Here is a 19,562-nt window from a genome sequence, read left to right on the forward strand (position 1 = left end):
ACTGCTCAAGGCTCCGGTGGAAGGAGGAGGATGGAACGCAGCACGTCCCACCTGGACGTGCCCCCACACACAGCACGAGCACTCACAGCCACTAAAACTGCATGCAGCACCTCCAACATCCCCCCCTGACCTCAGGAGATCGCTGCAGCTCAGCTGAGCAGCTCCTCATGGAAAATCAGACGGATCTGACCTCGCTGGCCCCCTGTTTCCAGCCTGAATCCATCTCTGTTCTGCCCCAGCAGTGCCACTGCAGGGTATGAAACTGCCAGGGCCCTGTAGGCAGTGCTGCCAACAGAGCAGCCAAACACAACCCCAGCCTGGGGGGAACAAACTCCAGGCAGCACTTGTAAAGTGCTGTGCAGACAGACAGGGAGGCTTGGACTCACAAATGGGAGCTGGGCAATCTCAAGTGCAGTTTGAGGAAAACATTCCCTGGCAGCAGCCACAGGTTAGACCTTGAAACCTTACATGAGAGCCTAAAAAATTCCTGTGAACTTGGCAGTAATTAAGAGGCACATCCAAGACGTGCAGAGCCCACTGCGAGCTGCTGGTGCTGTCCCCAGAACATCCCTGATTCCAACACCGCTCTGCCCAACAGCTGGGCACAGGCACAGGCAGGAATGAGGGGTGAAACCAGCGCAACAGCAGCTCTGAGATCCTCACTCCTCTGGGTTCTATTTCACAGAGCAATCAGAGATTTCCAGAAAAGCTTGCCAGAAAGGTTGAGGATGTCTCCACATCCCCCCAGCTCAGGGTGGGTCTCGCTCCAAAGTGGGAGTGAAGCATTTAATGCATTATCCAATTTAGTTTCCAAACTCCCAGGGACAGAGACTCCATGTGATGCACAGATAATTAATGCAGTAGAAAGCAAAAAGGGTGGCTCTTTTCCAAAGGGGAGCTAAGTTCATTCCCACAAATCAGACACCACCAGATCCAGCCAGCAGCTTTCCACACACAGCCACATTTGCCTGCAAGGGGAAGGCTGCAGCCTCGGCCAGGACAGGGATAGCTGCAATTCCCAGGAGCACACTGAGCAGCTCTGGGGCACCTCTGGGGCACCGGAGAGAACACAAAACGAGAGCTCCTCACCTCCAGGCCTGTACACCACATCGTCCTCGGTGATGAAGGACGTGATCTCGCCGTTGTCGGTTCTCTCGTAGCGCGACTTCTTCTTGGGGGGTTTCTTTTTGCTCTTCTTGGTGGACTCCTCGGTGGTGGCACTGTTGTTGTCATTGTCCTCGTCCTCGCTGTGCTCGCTCTCCGCGTAGTTCTTGGCGCCTCCCTCCAAGGTGCAGCTGCGCCGGGGCCGCGAGTTCTCGCTCTCCCTCGCCTTGTCCCGCTTGTCCCGCTCCTTGTCCCGGTCCCTGTCCCTGTCCTTCTCTTTGTCTTTGTCTTTCTCCTTGTCCGCTGTCATGATTCGCCACGTGCCTTCTTCTGTCCTCTCACGGCTGGGCCTCCGTGAAAGGTAGACAGTGAGCCTGGGCTTCAGTCTTCTGAATTTCTCACTCAAAGCCAGGAAAAATTCAACCACTCCAACAACCCCAGCGTTTTAAAAAGGTTCTTGAGGAGGTGAGGGGAGAGAAAGAGGGAAAAAGCCCATGTTAGTATTCCAAATTCTTTCAATTCCTTAAGATAAAAATTAAAACCGAATAAAACCCCACATCCTACAGCAATTCAGTGAAGAAAGCACAAGCAGTAAAATACAAAGCAGCCTTTTGAAGACTTCACAGAAATGGTAACTTCAGTGTCTGTAAATGTTTGAAGCTACCTCCATCCTCAAAAAAGATCCCTCAATTCCTTAAAAAAATTCTCCAGTTCACTGCAGACACGTAATATCTTCTGGGATGGGGAGTGCCCACTGAGAACAGGTATCACTTCATACCTGGAGCTAACAGGGAGCATGCCAGTGCAAAAAACAAAACCCATAAAACATTTAAGAAAGGACAAGTGCAAGGAGGAAGAGTCTCCAGCTTTCCTCTGGAAGCAAATGAGGGAGTTCAGCAAACGGCAGTATTGTTTTACATCTCACCACCACTCACAAGCAATGCCCTACAAAGCTGGTACAGGGTAAGGGATGCCATCTGCCACTTCCAGGGCAATCTGTTAGCAAGTCCTGCCCCTACCCTGCTTTGCCAAAATCAGAGCTAACCTGTAATCCACAGATTACAGGAATTAATTAATTGAAACAGAACCAAACCACAGTAGTTACAACTGCACTAATGAAATCTGCTTTTCCATATATAAAAGCAGGACCTTTCATGAAAGCAGGATATTTCAAAAAGGAGGCATTCAACTCACAAGGACAAATTATCTTTTTTTTCCCCCTAATTCACCAATAATGCTCAATCTGCCCACATCCAGCTCCTAAGTTTCCAGGAAGCTACTATGTGGTGCAACTCAGAATTAGCCCACGGTGTAGAATGTCTGAAAGGCAGGGACCTGAGAACATTGATTGTTCATGCATTAAGCCACATCAGAGAAGGAAAAAGGCGCGTTTGATTTTTGAGAAGTCAGCTGAGGAGTCCCTAACCCCGTGCACTGGAAATCCCTTCAGCTCTACAAAGATCTCAGCCCTCAATGCTCCTGTCCCTGCTGCGCCTGCAGCAGTGGGAGCAGCAGAAGAGGCAGACTGAAGAAGGGGCAGACAGACACGAGAAGGGGCAGACAGACAGACACAAGAAGGGGCAGACAGACACGAGAAGAAGAAGGGGCAGACAGACACAAGAAGAAGAAGAAGAAGAAGGGGCAGACAGACACGAGAAGGGGCAGACAGACAGGAGAAGAAGAAGAAGGGGCAGACAGACACGAGAAGAAGAAGGGGCAGACAGACACAAGAAGAAGAAGAAGAAGAAGAAGAAGAAGAAGGGGCAGACAGACACGAGAAGGGGCAGACAGACAGACACGAGAAGGGGCAGACAGACAGACACGAGAAGGGGCAGACAGACAGACACGAGAAGGGGCAGACAGACAGACACGAGAAGGGGCAGACAGACAGACACGAGAAGGGGCAGACAGACACGAGAAGAAGAAGGGGCAGACAGACACGAGAAGAAGAAGGGGCAGACAGACACGAGAAGAAGAAGGGGCAGACAGACACGAGAAGAAGAAGGGGCAGACAGACACGAGAAGAAGAAGGGGCAGACAGACACAAGAAGAAGAAGAGGCAGACAGACACAAGAAGAAGAAGGGGCAGACAGACAGACACGAGAAGGGGCAGACAGACAGACACGAGAAGGGGCAGACAGACAGGAGAAGAAGGGGCAGACACACAGACACGAGAAGGGGCAGACAGACAGACATGAGAAGGGGCAGACAGACAGACATGAGAAGGGGCAGACAGACAGGAGAAGAAGAAGGGGCAGACAGAAGAAGAAGAAGAAGAAGAAGAAGAAGGGGCAGACAGACATGAGAAGAAGAAGGGGCAGACAGACACAAGAAGAAGAAGAAGAAGGGGCAGACAGACAGACACGAGAAGGGGCAGACAGACAGACATGAGAAGGGGCAGACAGACACGAGAAGGGGCAGACAGACAGACACGAGAAGGGGCAGACAGACAGACATGAGAAGGGGCAGACAGACAGACACGAGAAGGGGCAGACAGACAGACACGAGAAGGGGCAGACAGACACAAGAAGAAGAAGGGGCAGACACACAGACACGAGAAGGGGCAGACTGCCTGTGCTGCTGCAGAGGCTGTGCCTGGGGTCTCTGGGGCAGGTAGGAAATGATGCTGTTTGCTCTGCCAGCTCCCAGGGGATGTGATGGAGCTGCAGTGGAGAACACCTCAGTGAGCCTGGCAGCTGCCAGGGAATGCTGAGAGCCTGCAGGGATTCGGGAAGAAACCTCAAACATTTCCAGAGGGGAGGGAAATCCCCAGCAGCAAATCTTGGGGTTTTTCCTGTTCATACAAAGATCACTTCAGTGAAAGGATCACACCCCTCTTCTGGCACAACTGCAGCATGAGCACCTTCCTTGGACTGGCAAGTGCAAAATGCCCATTTTTGTTCCTTTAAACCATTTCCAATTTTAAAAATCCCCATCAGTCACCATTTCATTATTGAGGATGGGCAGTAAATGAGAGAAAGAGCAAGTCTGAAACCTGGCCAGCTCCAGGGCTTCTCCTTGAAGCCTCAGGATGAAGAGCTAAGAAGGCGCCAACCACCCCACACCTCTAAACCTAAAGGCAAAATGATTTTAAAGTTCCTTTATTTGTCTTGAGGACAAATAAAGAAGTTGATTAGTAACTGACAGATAATGCATCCATATTTATTTTACCTGCATCTGAAACACTCTGAGCTCCACCTCATACTGTGTAAGTCTCAAGGAGCCAGAGCTGTGCAAACAATTCTGAGAAAGCCACAATTCCAGTGCAGGCTGCTCCTTGCTAAACTTTAATTTGAAAGTAAATGCCAAGTGAAGCACTTTTCAGCAGTGGAGCCTGTCCTGAGGCCGACACCACAGCAAACCCAGTGAGCTCCGGGTGCCTGGTGGGTAAAGCACTTCACATAAATCCTTCAGTGTTTTTATTACAAGTCCAATTACTATGGGGATCTTTTTTCCTGGGTTTATTTTCTTTGCACAACACAGCTCTGCACAGAGGAGTAACACTGAATAAACAAACACCATGTTCAGATTATTTCATTCACTGGAGGGCTGTGCAAGGAGCAGTGTGTGCCACACTTTGCTCAGTCTGTTCATCTGTGAAATTTCCCCTCAAATGGCCACTTTCCTCCCAGCTCCCATTTCAGGGATCCCATAAAAAATAATTTTCACAGCCATTGCTTTCCTACATAAATATATCGCATTTCCAAGACGATTTCGCCCCAAATACTCAACTTGAAAGATTTTGCACGATTAAACCAACATCACCATCAAGCACTGACTACTTCTGTCTAAGAATAAAGCAGCTCCACAACTTTCAGAGTAGCTGTAACAGGGAAAAAACACATCTCACACATTCATTCTTCACCCACCACAGAAAAGGAAGCTGCTACAAACTCACTGTGCTGCCTGATCACTCTTTACCAAAATGTGAGCACTGTGAAAACTCCTCTGCTGACTCAACACCACTCACCAGCTCCAGCTGCTGAGTGGGCTCAGCACTTGTGCCACTGTCTGTGCAATTAGGAATGGGCATGGGACCCCAACACCACCGTGACAGAAACCACAGAAGCACTGGGAGCTTCTTCTCTGCTCCCTGCAGTAGCCAGGGCTGACACGTCCCTGGGCAGCAACGACGCAGATGCTGGGTTTGGGATTAGGGCAGCACTAAAGTTCTGCAGTGGGGTTTGCCAAGCTCTGGCATTGGGTTCCTGGGCATTTTCCCTGGCAGCTGCTCGTTCTCTCTGCACCAAACCCCACCAAAGCAGCTGCTCCTGTCCCTCTGCCCCGGCCAAGGCATTCAGGGTCCAGCACCACGGCCAGGCAGCGACTGCCTTTGGCAGAAATTCACTCTCCTGGCACAGGGCATTCATCCCGGGAGCAAGCCAGGGAAGCTCAAAGGGAACTATCACTTCACAAGAGCTGAGCGTGCCATACAAAGGAGAGGAAGAACACCCCATCCTTATTTGCTCAATTCAAATTGAAAAACCCGAGGGAAAAGCGTTAACTTCACACGGATCACACCCTAAGACCTCTTTGTTGTTATTTTCTAACTGGATCCTCAGGATATGGCCATTTCAATAAGTTTATTACATGCACTCAGGGATAAGTTTCTTTATCTCCACCCACTCTGCTATCAGACTTGCAAGGTCTTTTTTATCCTGAATTGTTTAGAGATCAAACACGAGCCAAAAATGTGTTTGCAGAGTTACTCACTACAGTCTCCTATTCCCAGCTTTGTAGCAGAAAATGCAGATACTGAGTGTCCCATCATATTCAAATGTTGACATTCCTGTTAAAATGCTCAGGTCTCCAGTGATGAGGAAACGAGAATTTCCCACCAGGATTTTGGAGAAATCCAGCAGGCACAATTTAACCTTTAACTTCATCTAATAATCTGAAGTGCAGAGGTTCATAACTATTATTTTCAACTGATCATTACCCCATATTCACCTGGTTCATTTCCCCACACACCCCCCCAGCATTTTAAATCTAGTTCAAATTAAAGTTTCAACCTTTTTTAAAGCCACAAAGCCCTTCTCACACTCCAATCCCAGCCTGGAGAGGAGCATATTGCTACTCCCTCAAGTTACCTGCTCCACAGAGTTGTTTTCTCTGGACACCTGGAAACCCCTGTCAGAGCAAAAGGCACATATAGCACCACTCTGCACATTAAGTACTTAAACCTCTTAACCAGAATTAAAGAGTCAGGTTTTAAAGATAATGTGAAAGCAAGTCCACCAAAAATGCTAAGAGACTGTAACAGGAAGGCATCTAAGAATGCAGGGCAACTAAAAATATGGAGAAGAGCTCCTTTTTCTTGTTTAAACTAGACAGATAAATCTTTTAACAAGATTTGTTTGGTCATGTGTTACCAGTCTTAATAAACACAACAGGGCCATTCTTCTGTAAGCTTTTAGTCTCATATTGCCAGATAAAAAGGCACTGTTTTCAGCAAATGCCAGATTAAAGGAACTATGTGCTGCCACTGCTAGAGTTCCTGCCACAGAGCTTTTCTAATTTTGATGTCAAGGAAGAATTTACCTCAGTTTAAGTGCAAGGGATTAAAACTTAAAAAAAAAATAAAAAACGGAGGAAACAGCCCATAAAGGTTTCCCCATATATTTATAAGGTTTTAAGAACTGCTTTAAGAAAAGCTCTGAGATCATTTGTGGAAAAGTAACGCCGATAGGTCAGACATGAAGGATAGGAAATCTCAGCTGCCACAGAGAGAAGCAGAGCTGAACTCCAGGAATCCAGGAGCTCACACCCTGCCCGGAGCAGGGGAGTTTCCACACAGCCCACCCTGATCCCAGCTCCCTGATAAAGCTCATTAACTGCAGAGGAGCCACACACCTCTAACCTTCAGCTTTCAGGAGAGACTGGGAACATCTGCTATCAACTTTCTCCCACATTCTTCCCCTCTCGCCTGTTTGCCATGGAAAATATGAGCTGCAGATATTCAGAGGGACCAAGTATATTAAGAGCTCCTGCAGGATATCCCTCAGAATATTCCCCACTCCCAGGGTCCATTCATCATCTCAGACTGCCAGCACTGACTACAACACACCCAGCAGCTGCAGACTGAGGGCAAACTCAGAGACACCAGCAGAGCAGGGGAGAAAAAAGAAAAGGAGGAAAAAGTAAGAAAAAAGGAAAAAAGAGTACAGCAAGAGTTTTACCCCACGGTTCCTGGACAGTTTTTCACTGTTGGGGTGAGATTTTGCTAAAGACACTCACCCCAGCTTTGAAAATCCAGATCCTGCTGGGTTTACCTAGAGAATTTTCCAACCAACCACCACACACAGAGCAAAACCACAGATCTCTCCCTGCCAGTAAACACAGACACACACAAAACCTTTTCCCCATAACATTAATGCCCCAGTCAGTAAAAATGCTCAATTTCCTCCTCTGTGCCAATCCTGCTGGCGCCCAGTGGGTGTTGAAGGGTCCCACTGACTCTTCTGGAATGCTCAGGGACCCTCCCAGGGAAAAAAAGATCTGCTTAAAGTCTTAAAAAGCCCTTAGGAGTCTCTCCAGTAATTTATGTGCCTCTTATCAGTCGTCTCCCTTATCTCCTTCCCTGGCATTTGGAGTTTATAACACAAACACAGCCCTGGAACGCTGTGGCCAGCACTGGTCCCTGTGAGTTACATTTTTACAGCCCCCAGCCCCTGAAACCCTGTCAGTACCTGAATTAAAGTGTGTTTGTTCCCTTTGGGTGCTCTGTGCCCACCATCCCCAGGGCAGGGGGAAGAAAGAGGCAGCCCTGCTCCATCAGCCCCTCGGAGCTGGGAGGTCACTGCCACTCCAGCCCAGGCACACAATTCCAGGTGTTTCCCATGACAGGCAGTGACCTCTCCTTCCCCCTGCTGTTTACCCAAGTTGACCTGAGCAGAGCAAACAGGAGATCTCACATTTCTGAGGCAGGGCTCAGCTCCCCTGCACATTCCACCCACGCTGCCGCAGCCCTGGCTGGGCACGGTGGCATCGCTCCAAGATCCGGGTCGAGGGGCTGTGTGACACACCAGACATGCAGGCTGACAGCTCAGATAAGATCCCGAGTCCCTCTCTTCAACACCACCCTGATGCTACACAACTCAAAGGAACGGGGGAAGAGCGGCAAAGCGAGATTTCACACGGCAAAAACATCCCTGCGCTTACGGAGAGGAAAGTGACAGGTTACTGGTGTGCCTTCAGAGTCACAAGAGGAACTGCCAGGGAATACCAGGCAATCCTGAGCACCCAAGACAGCCAAGTAACATTTCCCTTTATTCTAATGGGCATAGGGAGGACAAATAGAACAGCTTTCTATTTGTGAGAGGTCAGGAATTCAGTAAGGGCCGGGAGTGAAATTCTACAAGAGTCAGCTTTGACCCCAGAGCAGACTGAAGGGCTGGGGATGAGATTTGGAGTGAACATATCAGCTCCTACCTCCTCCAAAAATGGATGGGCAATTTATGCACCACATCCACAACAGTGATGTGACAACACCTGCTCTTGGACAGATTTACACACAGGCTCCCATGAAGGTAATGTCATCCCAAATAAGCCACATTTTCTCTCCAGGCTGGTTCAAGAGCAGCAACATAAGATCGATGCAGTCTTAGAAAGCTTCTGCACTGCCAAAATTAGCAGCTCAATTAGCTAGGCTTTCTATCCCATTAGCGTTTGGTGAGGAAGGCAGGGAACAGCAGGGGCTGTCCGCACACTCCCAGTGACACAGGGCTGTGCTCGGGTCTCTACCTGGCTGTGACACACACAACACTCTCCCAAATCCCTTTCCAGCTCCCACCAGGCTCCCCAAGCAGCTGGGCGCTGTGGGGTGATTCAGGAGCAGAGAGCAGCCCCGCTGCAGGGGCAGGAGCGCAGCACAGCCGTCAGCTCCCAGCCCACTGCACTGATCCGTGCCGCAGGTGGCTGCTCAGAGCTCCTGCTGTCATTTCAGGAGCTGCTTTAATGGCCTCTGTACTCATAACACACGGGAGCAAACAGACAATAAATATGAAGCCGTGTATTCACCCTTCTCTGAAGTCATTCAGCCTTAATGTAAGTGATTACCACAATACGGGGCTGAGTAATGCAGAACAGTCATGCCATCACACCATTAAAAACCAGAACTTTAAAAAATGACCATATCATGTGGGATAACTCCCTCCTATAATGCAGGATAACTCCCCTGTTAGGGAAAACAAGCCCACGGGACCTGCAGAAGCTGCTGTTAAAACAAGAACAATTATCTGGGGAACCTGAAGTCATTTGGAGCCATGAAAACATCTGCATTATGAGGCTGCTTAACAACATTTAAAACAGGAAAAAAAAAGTTGAACAAAAACTTGTTGTTCTGCACAGCAATTTATTTTGAATAGATAGACAGACTTTGAGAAGCAACAAGGGCAAACCCTGAAAGCATGCATATGGATTTCCTGACAGGCAAGTCTGTGGCAAAACAAGAGAAGTCTGTAGTATTGTTACTAAAATAGGTGAAATAAAAACATTCCAAAGCGCTGTAAATTCAGATCTGGGAAATATCAACAAAGAAATCAAAGCATAAAGAGAAATTCCTGGCACACAATAACAGCCAAGCTAATGGTAACAGGAAAGAATCCTTCCATGGAACAGAACCACGTGTCCCTCTTGGAACAGCCCTGTTTTATGGGATGCCTGATTATTGAAGCCACCCTTTGCTGCCTGTAGGTCACTTATTTTAAGACAAAAATGAATTCTGCACGGTACTGAGCACATTCATTTGTGTGTTTACAGAACCAGCCCATTGCTGCTTTGCAAGTGGAACTCATCTCCAACTCTCAACTAATTCCAGTTTCCATTCTAAATTTTATTTTGGTGCCTCCATCTCTGGAACATGTCTACAAATATCTACCAAACTGTCCCTCCCTGCATGTTTTTAGCTGAGCTTTTCTCCATTGGATGTTTCATTTTTAAATGGCTGAACACTCAGCTGTCCCCTCACAATCCTTTCATCCTCCAGAAAGCTTCAAACTATAGTTATTTAAATCGCCCAAAAGAGAACTAGATCAGGTTATTTTTGGAAAACCCCTTTGAGCAGGAAAGGCAAAACCTCTGGTCTTCAGCCACATGAGCTGTTTTATTTAACTCCAGACACAGTTGTGCATCAAAAGGGAAGAGTAACTGCAGGGTGGGCTCCCACCATGAGCTGCCTGACCAGACATTCCCAGGGAAACGTGCCTATAATTAAAGCAATTTCTCGCTAAAGAAAGCAGCATCCTGAGATTTAGAGACTATGTGTAAGACTAACTAAAGCTGTGCCACTTAAGTGTTCCATCAAATTCCCTACCAGTGGAAACAAAGAAATCCTGCTCCCAGTCAGAGGGCGGAGGATGGTACAAGGTTATCAGGATGAGCAAGAGATATTAAGAGGACATTTTTTCTTGTCCACTGTTTTAAAACACTTTATGCATAAGCATGAAGACAGATGATATTTCTGTCTGGAGAAGCTGCCTTTAATTTCAGCCATTGGTCTCATTTTCTCCGAGGAGCAGCTTATTTTGGTTAATGACAGAGCAGACGTCAGAGGTCCCTTCCCTGCGAGCTGCTGTAATCAGGAGATTAAGTGTGCTTATTCACGTGTGAAATGCGGGCCTGAGCCCTGTCTCACATTAGAGCCTGGCTGCAGCCTATTCCTCATCAGCTCAGAATGCTTAACAACTGAGATGGATTCAATTACACCTGCCTTCCTTTATTGCACGCACAGAAACACTAATAAATACCCGGTATTTAAAGCAGTAAAACCTCGCTGCTGCAAGGGTGACCTTTGATCCTTAATCTCCGGCTGCACGAGCAGGTTCTGCCACGAGGCAGCAGGAAAATGATTTGAAAAGCAAACAGACACAGTCCTGTGCAAGGAAGAATAAGCACAAAGTTGTCAGACAAAGGTGCACTGCTTAAAAATAAGTTGGTCAGCAGCAGTCCTACACAAGAGCTCGTCATCCGTCCCTCCGGGTTCCTGCCGAAGGGCTCCCAACACGTGTGAAAAGGTATCTGCAAAGAGGGTCTGTGTTTCTAGGGATCATATGAGCTCTCGCATGACCTTAAGTGAGAGAAGCCAAAGCTGTCCATATCGGCCTTTGACTTCCAACATATTTTCACCCCAGAACTGCGTCTCGGAGGCTCTCACACATTCCACTGCCCGAGGTGAACTTCCCAAAGAAGCCCCACGCTGCCCAGCTCCCAGACCCCACAAACACCAATTTCCCAGTGCCCCAAGCTCCAACGGCTTCTCACTGCACAGACTTTCACAGGCCATTTCCCTGCAGTCTGGTTTGCTTTTCTGGAAGTCAGAAAGGTTCCTTCTTAAAAAAAAAAAAAAAAAAAAATAGTTTCAAAGACAAGTGACAAATTCACCTTCTTTGCAGCCACATCACTGCTCCTGGGCTACAACCAACTGAGCTCCTGAGTAGATTTTAAGCACTATTTTTTAAAAAAGGACCAGCTCTCGCACACTGGGGGTTTCAACTCTATAAAATTATGTTCAAACAGCAACACCTCTGCTACAGCAGTGACCCCATCAGTGCCCAGCTACCCACTGCTAACGAGCCCACCTGAAAGGGCCTCACCACTGGCCCCATCTTCCATGAGAAGAGGAAAAAAATATTAAAGAAATGCTCCAAGTGATTAATCTGCTTCTAATCTACACCAGGAGGAAATACTTTAACACTGCATGAAATAACTTCTGGCTGTGGTCACGCTTCAGACATTAATATCATTTCTCCTGGCAGGGCTCTCAGCAGAGGCTCTGAACTCCAGCGTGGCTCAGGCAGGATCTGCTGTGGCAGCATGAGCTGGATCCCTGTATTTGGGTCTGATCTTGTAAGCTGCTGAGAACAAGGCTGCAGAGTAAGACCTTAAGCCATTAAGCACAGAATAACCAATGCAAATAACCACTAAGCACACATGAAATGTGGTACCACCACACCTCATCACTTGCCACCAGCAAAGCCAGGACATGGCAGAGGTCCTGTGGCAGCAGTTTGGGTTTGTGGCCTTGCACACACAAAATAAAATTGAAAAAAAAAAAAAAAAGGAAAACCTTCCCAGCTTCTGCAATGACACACTAACACTCCATTACATGCAAATGAAGATCACACAAGCCATGTCTCACACTGAAAACACCCTCCAAATGGAGGCTATTTTCCTGAAATGAAGCAATATGAAACTCCTGACTCTATTTTCAAGGTGAAGCTTTAAGGTTAGACACCACTAACAGCTCTGAAACAACATTAAATGTTTAATAAAGCGACCTGCAGTCTATAGTGGAGGAGACACCAGGCTGAGCAGAGCGCCATAAACTGTTCAGAGCAGTGTTTGATCCATCTCTGACCAAGGAAAGTCTTTCAAGACCTTCTTTATTCCCACAATAACAAACTGGGGTTACCATATCTCCTTGTTCTTTCAAATGAAAACCTGTGATCCCTCAGCAACCAAAGACAGCCAAACAAATTACATGATTTATTAGGGATCTGATGCACTGAAGTTTTCCTTGTAAGAGCTCAGCTTTGAAGACTCTTGACTGTGAAGTTTCCATCACTTGCTGCACGTGAGCAGAGAGCAGCTGAACAAGCAGGAGTGAGAAGGATGTCCTGTCAGGCAGTGTTTTCTGAAACACTAACCTAATCAGGAGCTGACTTAAGAGCTACTTTCAAAATACTACACAGGAAAATTCACTAGGTGCCAGTTGCCCAAGCAACTGGGACCTAATTAAATCCAGCCAGCACTTGAGGGATTAGGCAGTTTTCTCCTGCCGTCCTCCAGCCTCTCCCCTGAGATAACACACACAGCTATGCTCAGATTTATTACTTGCTGACTGCTTCTCACATATGCTGATCTGGCCTTTGAATCAGAATGAACTTGGCTAGAAGTGATATTTCAAAACTGTTTTCAAAGTTATGTACTATTTTTTACTCAAAACATGAAATAAGAAGTAATGCAGAGCATTTTAGCTTCTAATGGTATTGATAAGACCAAGAAAAAATAAACTTTTTGAAGGGTATTTCTCAAGCTCTCAGCCCAATGGCCAGGTGAGAAACTTTTCATTATTTCCCACTAGTGCTGTGTGTATTATTTCTTTGTCCATGGCTTCCCAGACAGGGATAACTCCACACTTGCTGCTCAGAGTTTTAAGAAAAACTACCTTAACAGGTGTTTTTTGGAGAGGGGACAAAAAAAAACCACCACCAAACCAAAACCTCCAGAAAACAACAGATCAAAGCAAAAACCCCACACAAAGCAAAAACCACAGCAAGAATTCTAAGAAAAAATCCCTATATAAATCTAGACAAAAAAAATCCCCTAACATAACCACTATCTTCCTCACACATTATGCTTCAAAACAAAAATACACTGAAGTTGTCACAAGCACCGTTTAGGCTGGAAGAGGCAGGAGAATTTCAAGCCTCTCCTAAAGATAACCACGAGGAGTTTTTATTATTTATTTTGCATCTCTCCAGGGCTGAAGCCCTTGTTTATGTGCCCGAGAAGAACAGGTAGAACACTTTGAACATCCATGGAAGGGCTCCCAGTGAGGGCTCCACAGAGCAGGAAAAGCCCTCAGAATTTTATTACCCTGACACACAGTGCTCCTAATTCAACTCTCTCCACTTAAACTGAGGTGTGCACGGAGCAGAGATTTCCCTGGCAGGAACTCTGCCACGCTCCTGAAATCCTAAACCACGGTGGAGCCCCCCACGAGTGAGCAGAACAAGAGGAATATTCACCTTTGGCATCTCAGATACCACAGCGAGCCCCGGGAAGAGAAGAGCCCAGCCAGAAGCGTGGATTCAATCAAGTTTTGTGCCAAAACAGAACTTTATACAGCAGCGTTTGTTGAAAACAGCCGAAGTCTGAAGTTCAGCGTGTACATGTTTAGCTGCATTCCCGTTTATAGTGCTGACTCCAGGCTCTAAAAATCCACAGCAACTGCTTTTACCGACTCATGGAGGCTCTACATCTTCCTAGGGCAAATACAGGCGCCAGAGGACAAACCTGGCACGGCACACGAGGTCCCAACCCTCCTAAATTCCAGTGAAACGACCAACCCCAAGGTAAATCAGGCCTAGTTGGATTGAAAAATCACACCTATATTTATTTTGCACATTATTGTAGTCATAAACTACAATAATTCAAACCACAGATCTATTTTTTTTTTTTGCACTAAAACCTAAACTTTATTAATTTTTTTATCTTAAAAACTTCACGGGAGCATTTGGTCCCGTGCTACCTGAGTTACAAACTGAGCATCGTGACTGTTTTTTTTTCCAAACACCACCTCTGCTTCGTCAGGGCAGCACAGAAACACCCAGAGATGAAGCTGTAAAAGCCCTGCAGCTCCTCCATGCCTTCACCTGAACCCAGAACACACTGCACTCCCCCAGCTGCAGTGGAGAGAGAACAGACCCAAGGTGAAACGCTGTCAGGATCTGAAGAACCTCCCCGAAACCCCAGAGAAACAGATGGCATCATTTGGGTTTTAAATGCTGCTTAGCATTTCCAGCTGCAAGTGGCAAATACCAAACATGCTCTGAATGTGCAAATGATGAGATCAACACAAAGGGGACAATGCAATTCCTGGTAAAGACAGGCACCAGAATGTGCAAACAGCCTGCACCCCATTTTCATACACCACTCATAATTACTTTATTGCACTGGGAAAGGGCAATTGCTTCCCCAACAATCTGATAACCTTGGGCTGCTCTTAACTCTTTAATACCAGTTTTAACTACAAGCCTGGGCTGGGGCTCCAATTCTAAGCCAGTTACAGCAGTCTGATATTAAACACACAGGGAAAATGAGTTCTGTCTCACATACTCTCACACTTCAGCACACGAGACACCAAAGAACATTCAATTATTAAGCAGGAACTGCCATATATATATATATATATATAAAAAATCCATTCCCAGCTCTAATCTCGAAGGAATAGCTTTATTACCAGGAAATGGAAATCTGATTTTTGGCTTCTTTGTTAGATTTCAATAGGAAAAGGAGCAAATACAGTGTGTTTTGACTGCTTGGAAGAATAAATTCTGTAGGGATCTGTTACTATGTCAAACTCAGGGAAAAAAATCCCCAACCTTAAGTGCTTGAATTGTATTGACTCACATTATGGCTCAGTCATTTCCACACTGATCTCACTGCTCACTGGGGCACTGTGCTCATCAGGCACTGAGCAAAGCCAGGAAACTTCTCAACAGCAAAAACCACAGCTAACTGAGTTCCCAGGTTCAATCTGTGCCTGGCTCAAAAAATCTGCTGTGGGCAGGAACAGAAATGCAGAGAACTTCCCACAGTAAGGACAGAACTGCAGATGCTGCTGGAACACTTACTGCCTATTAGCAAAATTTCAGTTTTATTTCAAAAAAACAAGTAATTTTGATCTCTACAAATAAGCAGATTCACAAAGAAACACTGCCAAAACCAAGACATTTTTTCTTGCTAGTCTCAAGAAAATTCAAATCAGCACTTAAGACAAAATATATTTCATGTACAAAACTGGTGTTACAGAAGCAGCAATTATCTACACCAAAATTGGTTGCTTTCAGTAAAAGGTTTACCTAATCACAGCTTTTTACAGTCAGCTCATTTTTTTAAAAAAAGAGAAAAATAAGAAATGAGAAACCTGTAAGTATCAAAACTTCTAGATCCCAGTACTAACACATTCCAGATTTGTTATTTCACACTGTATTGTCATCTTATGAAAATGAAAGTGATATCCATTCACAGAAGACTAATTAAACCAAGTTTCCTTTCAAAATTTGCCATTCCTTCCCAAGAGAAGAGCACAGCTACATCATTAATGCTGAATTTACAGCCTCCACTTCTTCTGTACTTCTGCTAACATTAGAAAATGCCTGAATTCCAAACACAGCAATTACACCAAAAAAAAAAAAAATCCACGAGAAAATCTACACATTACAATCAAACACTAGCTATCCACTAGTAAAACATTTATCCAATTACCAAGCCCTTTCCTTGGAAAAACTTGACACAAATGTTTCCTAGGGAAGGACAGCTTGTTTTAATCATTTACATTTTCCAACCCTATTTGTTCTCACTTTGTATCCAAAGGTCAGAACTCAAACCACTACTCCAGGCAAACTTTGGAATAAATATTATTTTTGTCCACTCTTCTGGAAAGAGTTTCACTTCTGCTGAGAAAGCTGAAGAATGTTAAACCAGATTTCCCTCTGATTTCATTTCAAGATTCCTGACATTATTTTTCATGCAGTTTTTCTGATAGCATGCATTTCATGTGTTCTCTTTATTTATCTGGGAGTGTTACATCATTAAAGGCTTTTCCAGTCTTTAGCAACAGAGAAATTTGTCCTGTGCTCTGAAATACTGGAGAACCAGCCAAAGGAGCAAGGCTAAGCAAGGTCCAGTTGACACGAGTTTGGATTATCCAGCTCTGCTGACACAGCCCTGCTTCGCCAGTGCCCTCCTGACATGTTTTTATACACATTTATAAAGATCTGCACATTCATCTGCCTGTCAGGGGCTGCTGATTACTCCAGGTAAGGCCTCCCCACTGCACTGAAGGTTTATATCCACTCCCAGCAGAGCATCAGGGTGCCTGCTGGTCAGGACTGCAGCGGTTTAGAAACCATTTCTCATTTTATTTACCTTTAAAACACAAAACAGAACTGCTCAGTGCTCTCATGTGTCATTTACTGAGTCTGGCACTTTAAATACACAAGGCTCGAGCAAAAATAAAAGTTACTTCAGAGCAGGAATAGGTATCTTGGCCAAAACATTACAGCTCACAAAAACTAATGAAAGTGATGTGCAGCTTGCTGACCCCATCCCAGGCTGAGCCACCCCCAGGAAAGCTGTCAGGCTTGGCACTGCCTCCAGCACCACAGGCTACAGAATTCCTGCTGCCAGTGCCCAGAAAATGCTGCTGCTCCTGTCCCATCCCTGACCCTCAGCCGTGGGGCTGAGCAGCATCCCCCAGCACTCACAGCCCTGAGAGCAGCTCTCAGCTCAGCACAGCTGGGAATTCTTTAACCCAGCTGGGATTTCTTTAACCCAACTGGGATTTCTTTAACCCAACTGGGATTTCTTTAACCCAACTGGGATTTCTTTAACCCAACTGGGATTTCTTTAACCCAACTGGGATTTCTTTAACCCAACTGGGATTTCTTTAACCCAACGGGCTGCCTGGGACCAGCAGCAGCTCAAACCCCAGCTCCAGGCAGGGTTTGTCAGTGGCCACTGGCCAGAGTGGCACAGCCACCAGCTGGGGACTCCAGCAGCCCCAGGCAGCACCTTCTAACCTATCTAAAATAGTATTTATTCCAAAGTTTGCTTGGAGTTTGAGTTCTCACCTTTGGATGTGAAACCTAGCCCTAACTGTGTCAGAGCCCAGCCTAATGCTCCAAAGGCACAGCCTTCATTTGGAAATCACTTGGCCAAAACAGCAGCACTGCACCACCTAACCATCCTGCCCCCATTGCTGCACCCTGCCCTCACAGCCGCTTTTCTTACCAGCCACTGGCTCTCCGAAATACCCTGTTAGCCACATATATCAACAAGTGTCAAAAATGCTGCTCTGCACTCTTTTAAAACTGAACAGTGTGTGCCTTCCAATCCAACATACACCATATCAGCAGAACCCCCAACATCCTCTGAAGAAGTCCCAGAACAATTAACAATTAACATGTGCACACTGACCTAACACTCAGAGCCAGCCCTACAAAGCTGCAGAGCCATTACAGAATTAAACAGTAAGAAATGTAGAGGTTACTTCTGCCTACTCTGAAGCAGAACAATAGGCAGCATAAACCCCCTCCACCAGAAAGACAAGGAGGTTTAGGATTAGGTCAGTGATAAACAGCTTATTTCCTTCCCCACACACAAAAATCAAACCCAGGCTCTCTGGCAGGGAGCTGTTAACCACACACCAGGAGACAAAGCCCCATCTTTGTCACCTTTACACAAACAAAAGTAAGCAAAAGAGGGTTTGAGAGGCACATCAAGGGATTCTCTACAACCTGTAGTAAAATTGCAAAGACGGGCAATGCGTTCTGACAGAACAGCTGTACGCATCATTATGTTAATTAAAATTAAAGTCTCATCTACTTAGCATACAAGCAATTCACTGAACCTTAGTGACAAAAGGAAGGAACCATTTCCTCAAAGGGACATAATCACACACAACTGGAACAAGCTGTCTGCTCACACTGAAGGCCACAGCAGAAAGGAGATAGAAAAGTATTCAAGAAGCAGTCCTGGCTATTTTAAGCAAAACAAAGCACTATCAACTCTAAAACACACACAAAGGAAGTGGTCGGATAGATTACGTCAGCCCTCGCCTCAATTCATAAATCCTAACCACAAAACAAGACAAATTCTGAACTGCCTCTCTCTGGAATCCTGTTTAAAGCCAATACACGCAGTTTGGGTCTTAAAATACGCTCTCGAACAACACTCGCTGATGCATCACTTCCAAACAGCGACCGGGAGGTGAAAAAAAACTGTGCAATCCAAGTGAATTCTATCGTGCTGCCAGATCAAATAACACTTCGAGAAGTGCCTGCCAAGCACCCAGCCTGCCAGAGCACAATGAGCACTCAAGTGCTCGGGACTGAAAACCACCTTTCACTGGTCCCAGAGATCTTTATAAAATAGTTTAAACACCACCAAATTGCAGGGTTGGAAAAACAAATAAAAGCTTTTAAATGCAGCTCCTGCACCACGCTCAGCTTGCTGTCAGGCATCTCAAACGTCTGTCTGCTGACAGTCACCGGGCGCAAGGATGCAAAAACGCCTGCAAGAACAAAAACTGAGAAAAATGTGGAGTCGGTTGCACGTCTGGAACTAATTGCCTGCAGATTAACGGCTTTACATTGGAATAGTGCTGTCTGTGGGGTTTGAAACCCGGCTGACTCTGAACTGGCTTCCCAGAAGAAACATATCTGTGGAGCATCTCAAACTGCACTGCACCGGGCTGCTATTCGCCACTTTCTTCTGCTTCATGCCCAACATTAACGTTAAGTTTAAAACAAGAAAGAAAGGAATGGAGTGGCCTTGTCAAGCGCCATTTCCACCCCCCGACAATGAAAGCAGCCCCATATGGCTGTGAGGACCATCCAGCACACAATGCAGGGCAAAGCCACATGGACTCAGACGAGCTGAAAACCAACTGCAAAACAAAGCAGAGCTGGTTTTCTTCCTCAGGAAACAAAGTGGCCGAGCAGGTCTCCTGTCACTATTTTAAAACACCATTAAACATCGTTTAAAGAGTTACACCACACACTGTCCCAATTAGTGCTTCAAAGGCATTCCATTGTACCAAGCGCAAAGAAAAAGTACTTTCTTCCAGGAAAAAGAAAATGCAATCCTTATCTCCTTATCTCATTTACTTTTAAAAAACAGAATTAAACACAGCAGTCCGGTTACCCGAACTGTTTATATTTAGAACAGGG

The 19,562-nt window shown here is 46.0% G+C and overlaps 1 protein-coding gene across 6 annotated transcripts in view; it reads right to left on the reverse strand.

The window, feature by feature from the left end:
• Nucleotides 1-19,562, reverse strand: part of RERE (arginine-glutamic acid dipeptide repeats) — a 174,643-nt gene that overhangs the window by 114,671 nt on the left and 40,410 nt on the right. For all 6 annotated transcript variants that reach the window (XM_068171477.1, XM_068171471.1, XM_068171476.1 and 3 more), the window contains exon 2: nt 1,090-1,560. In XM_068171477.1, the coding sequence (XP_068027578.1) occupies nt 1,090-1,414 (325 nt within the window). In that variant the 5' untranslated portion in view covers nt 1,415-1,560. The remainder of the gene's footprint in view (nt 1-1,089; nt 1,561-19,562) is intronic.

Source organism: Anomalospiza imberbis, chromosome 23, assembly GCF_031753505.1.
Source record: "Anomalospiza imberbis isolate Cuckoo-Finch-1a 21T00152 chromosome 23, ASM3175350v1, whole genome shotgun sequence".
Taxonomy (NCBI): domain Eukaryota; kingdom Metazoa; phylum Chordata; class Aves; order Passeriformes; family Viduidae; genus Anomalospiza; species Anomalospiza imberbis.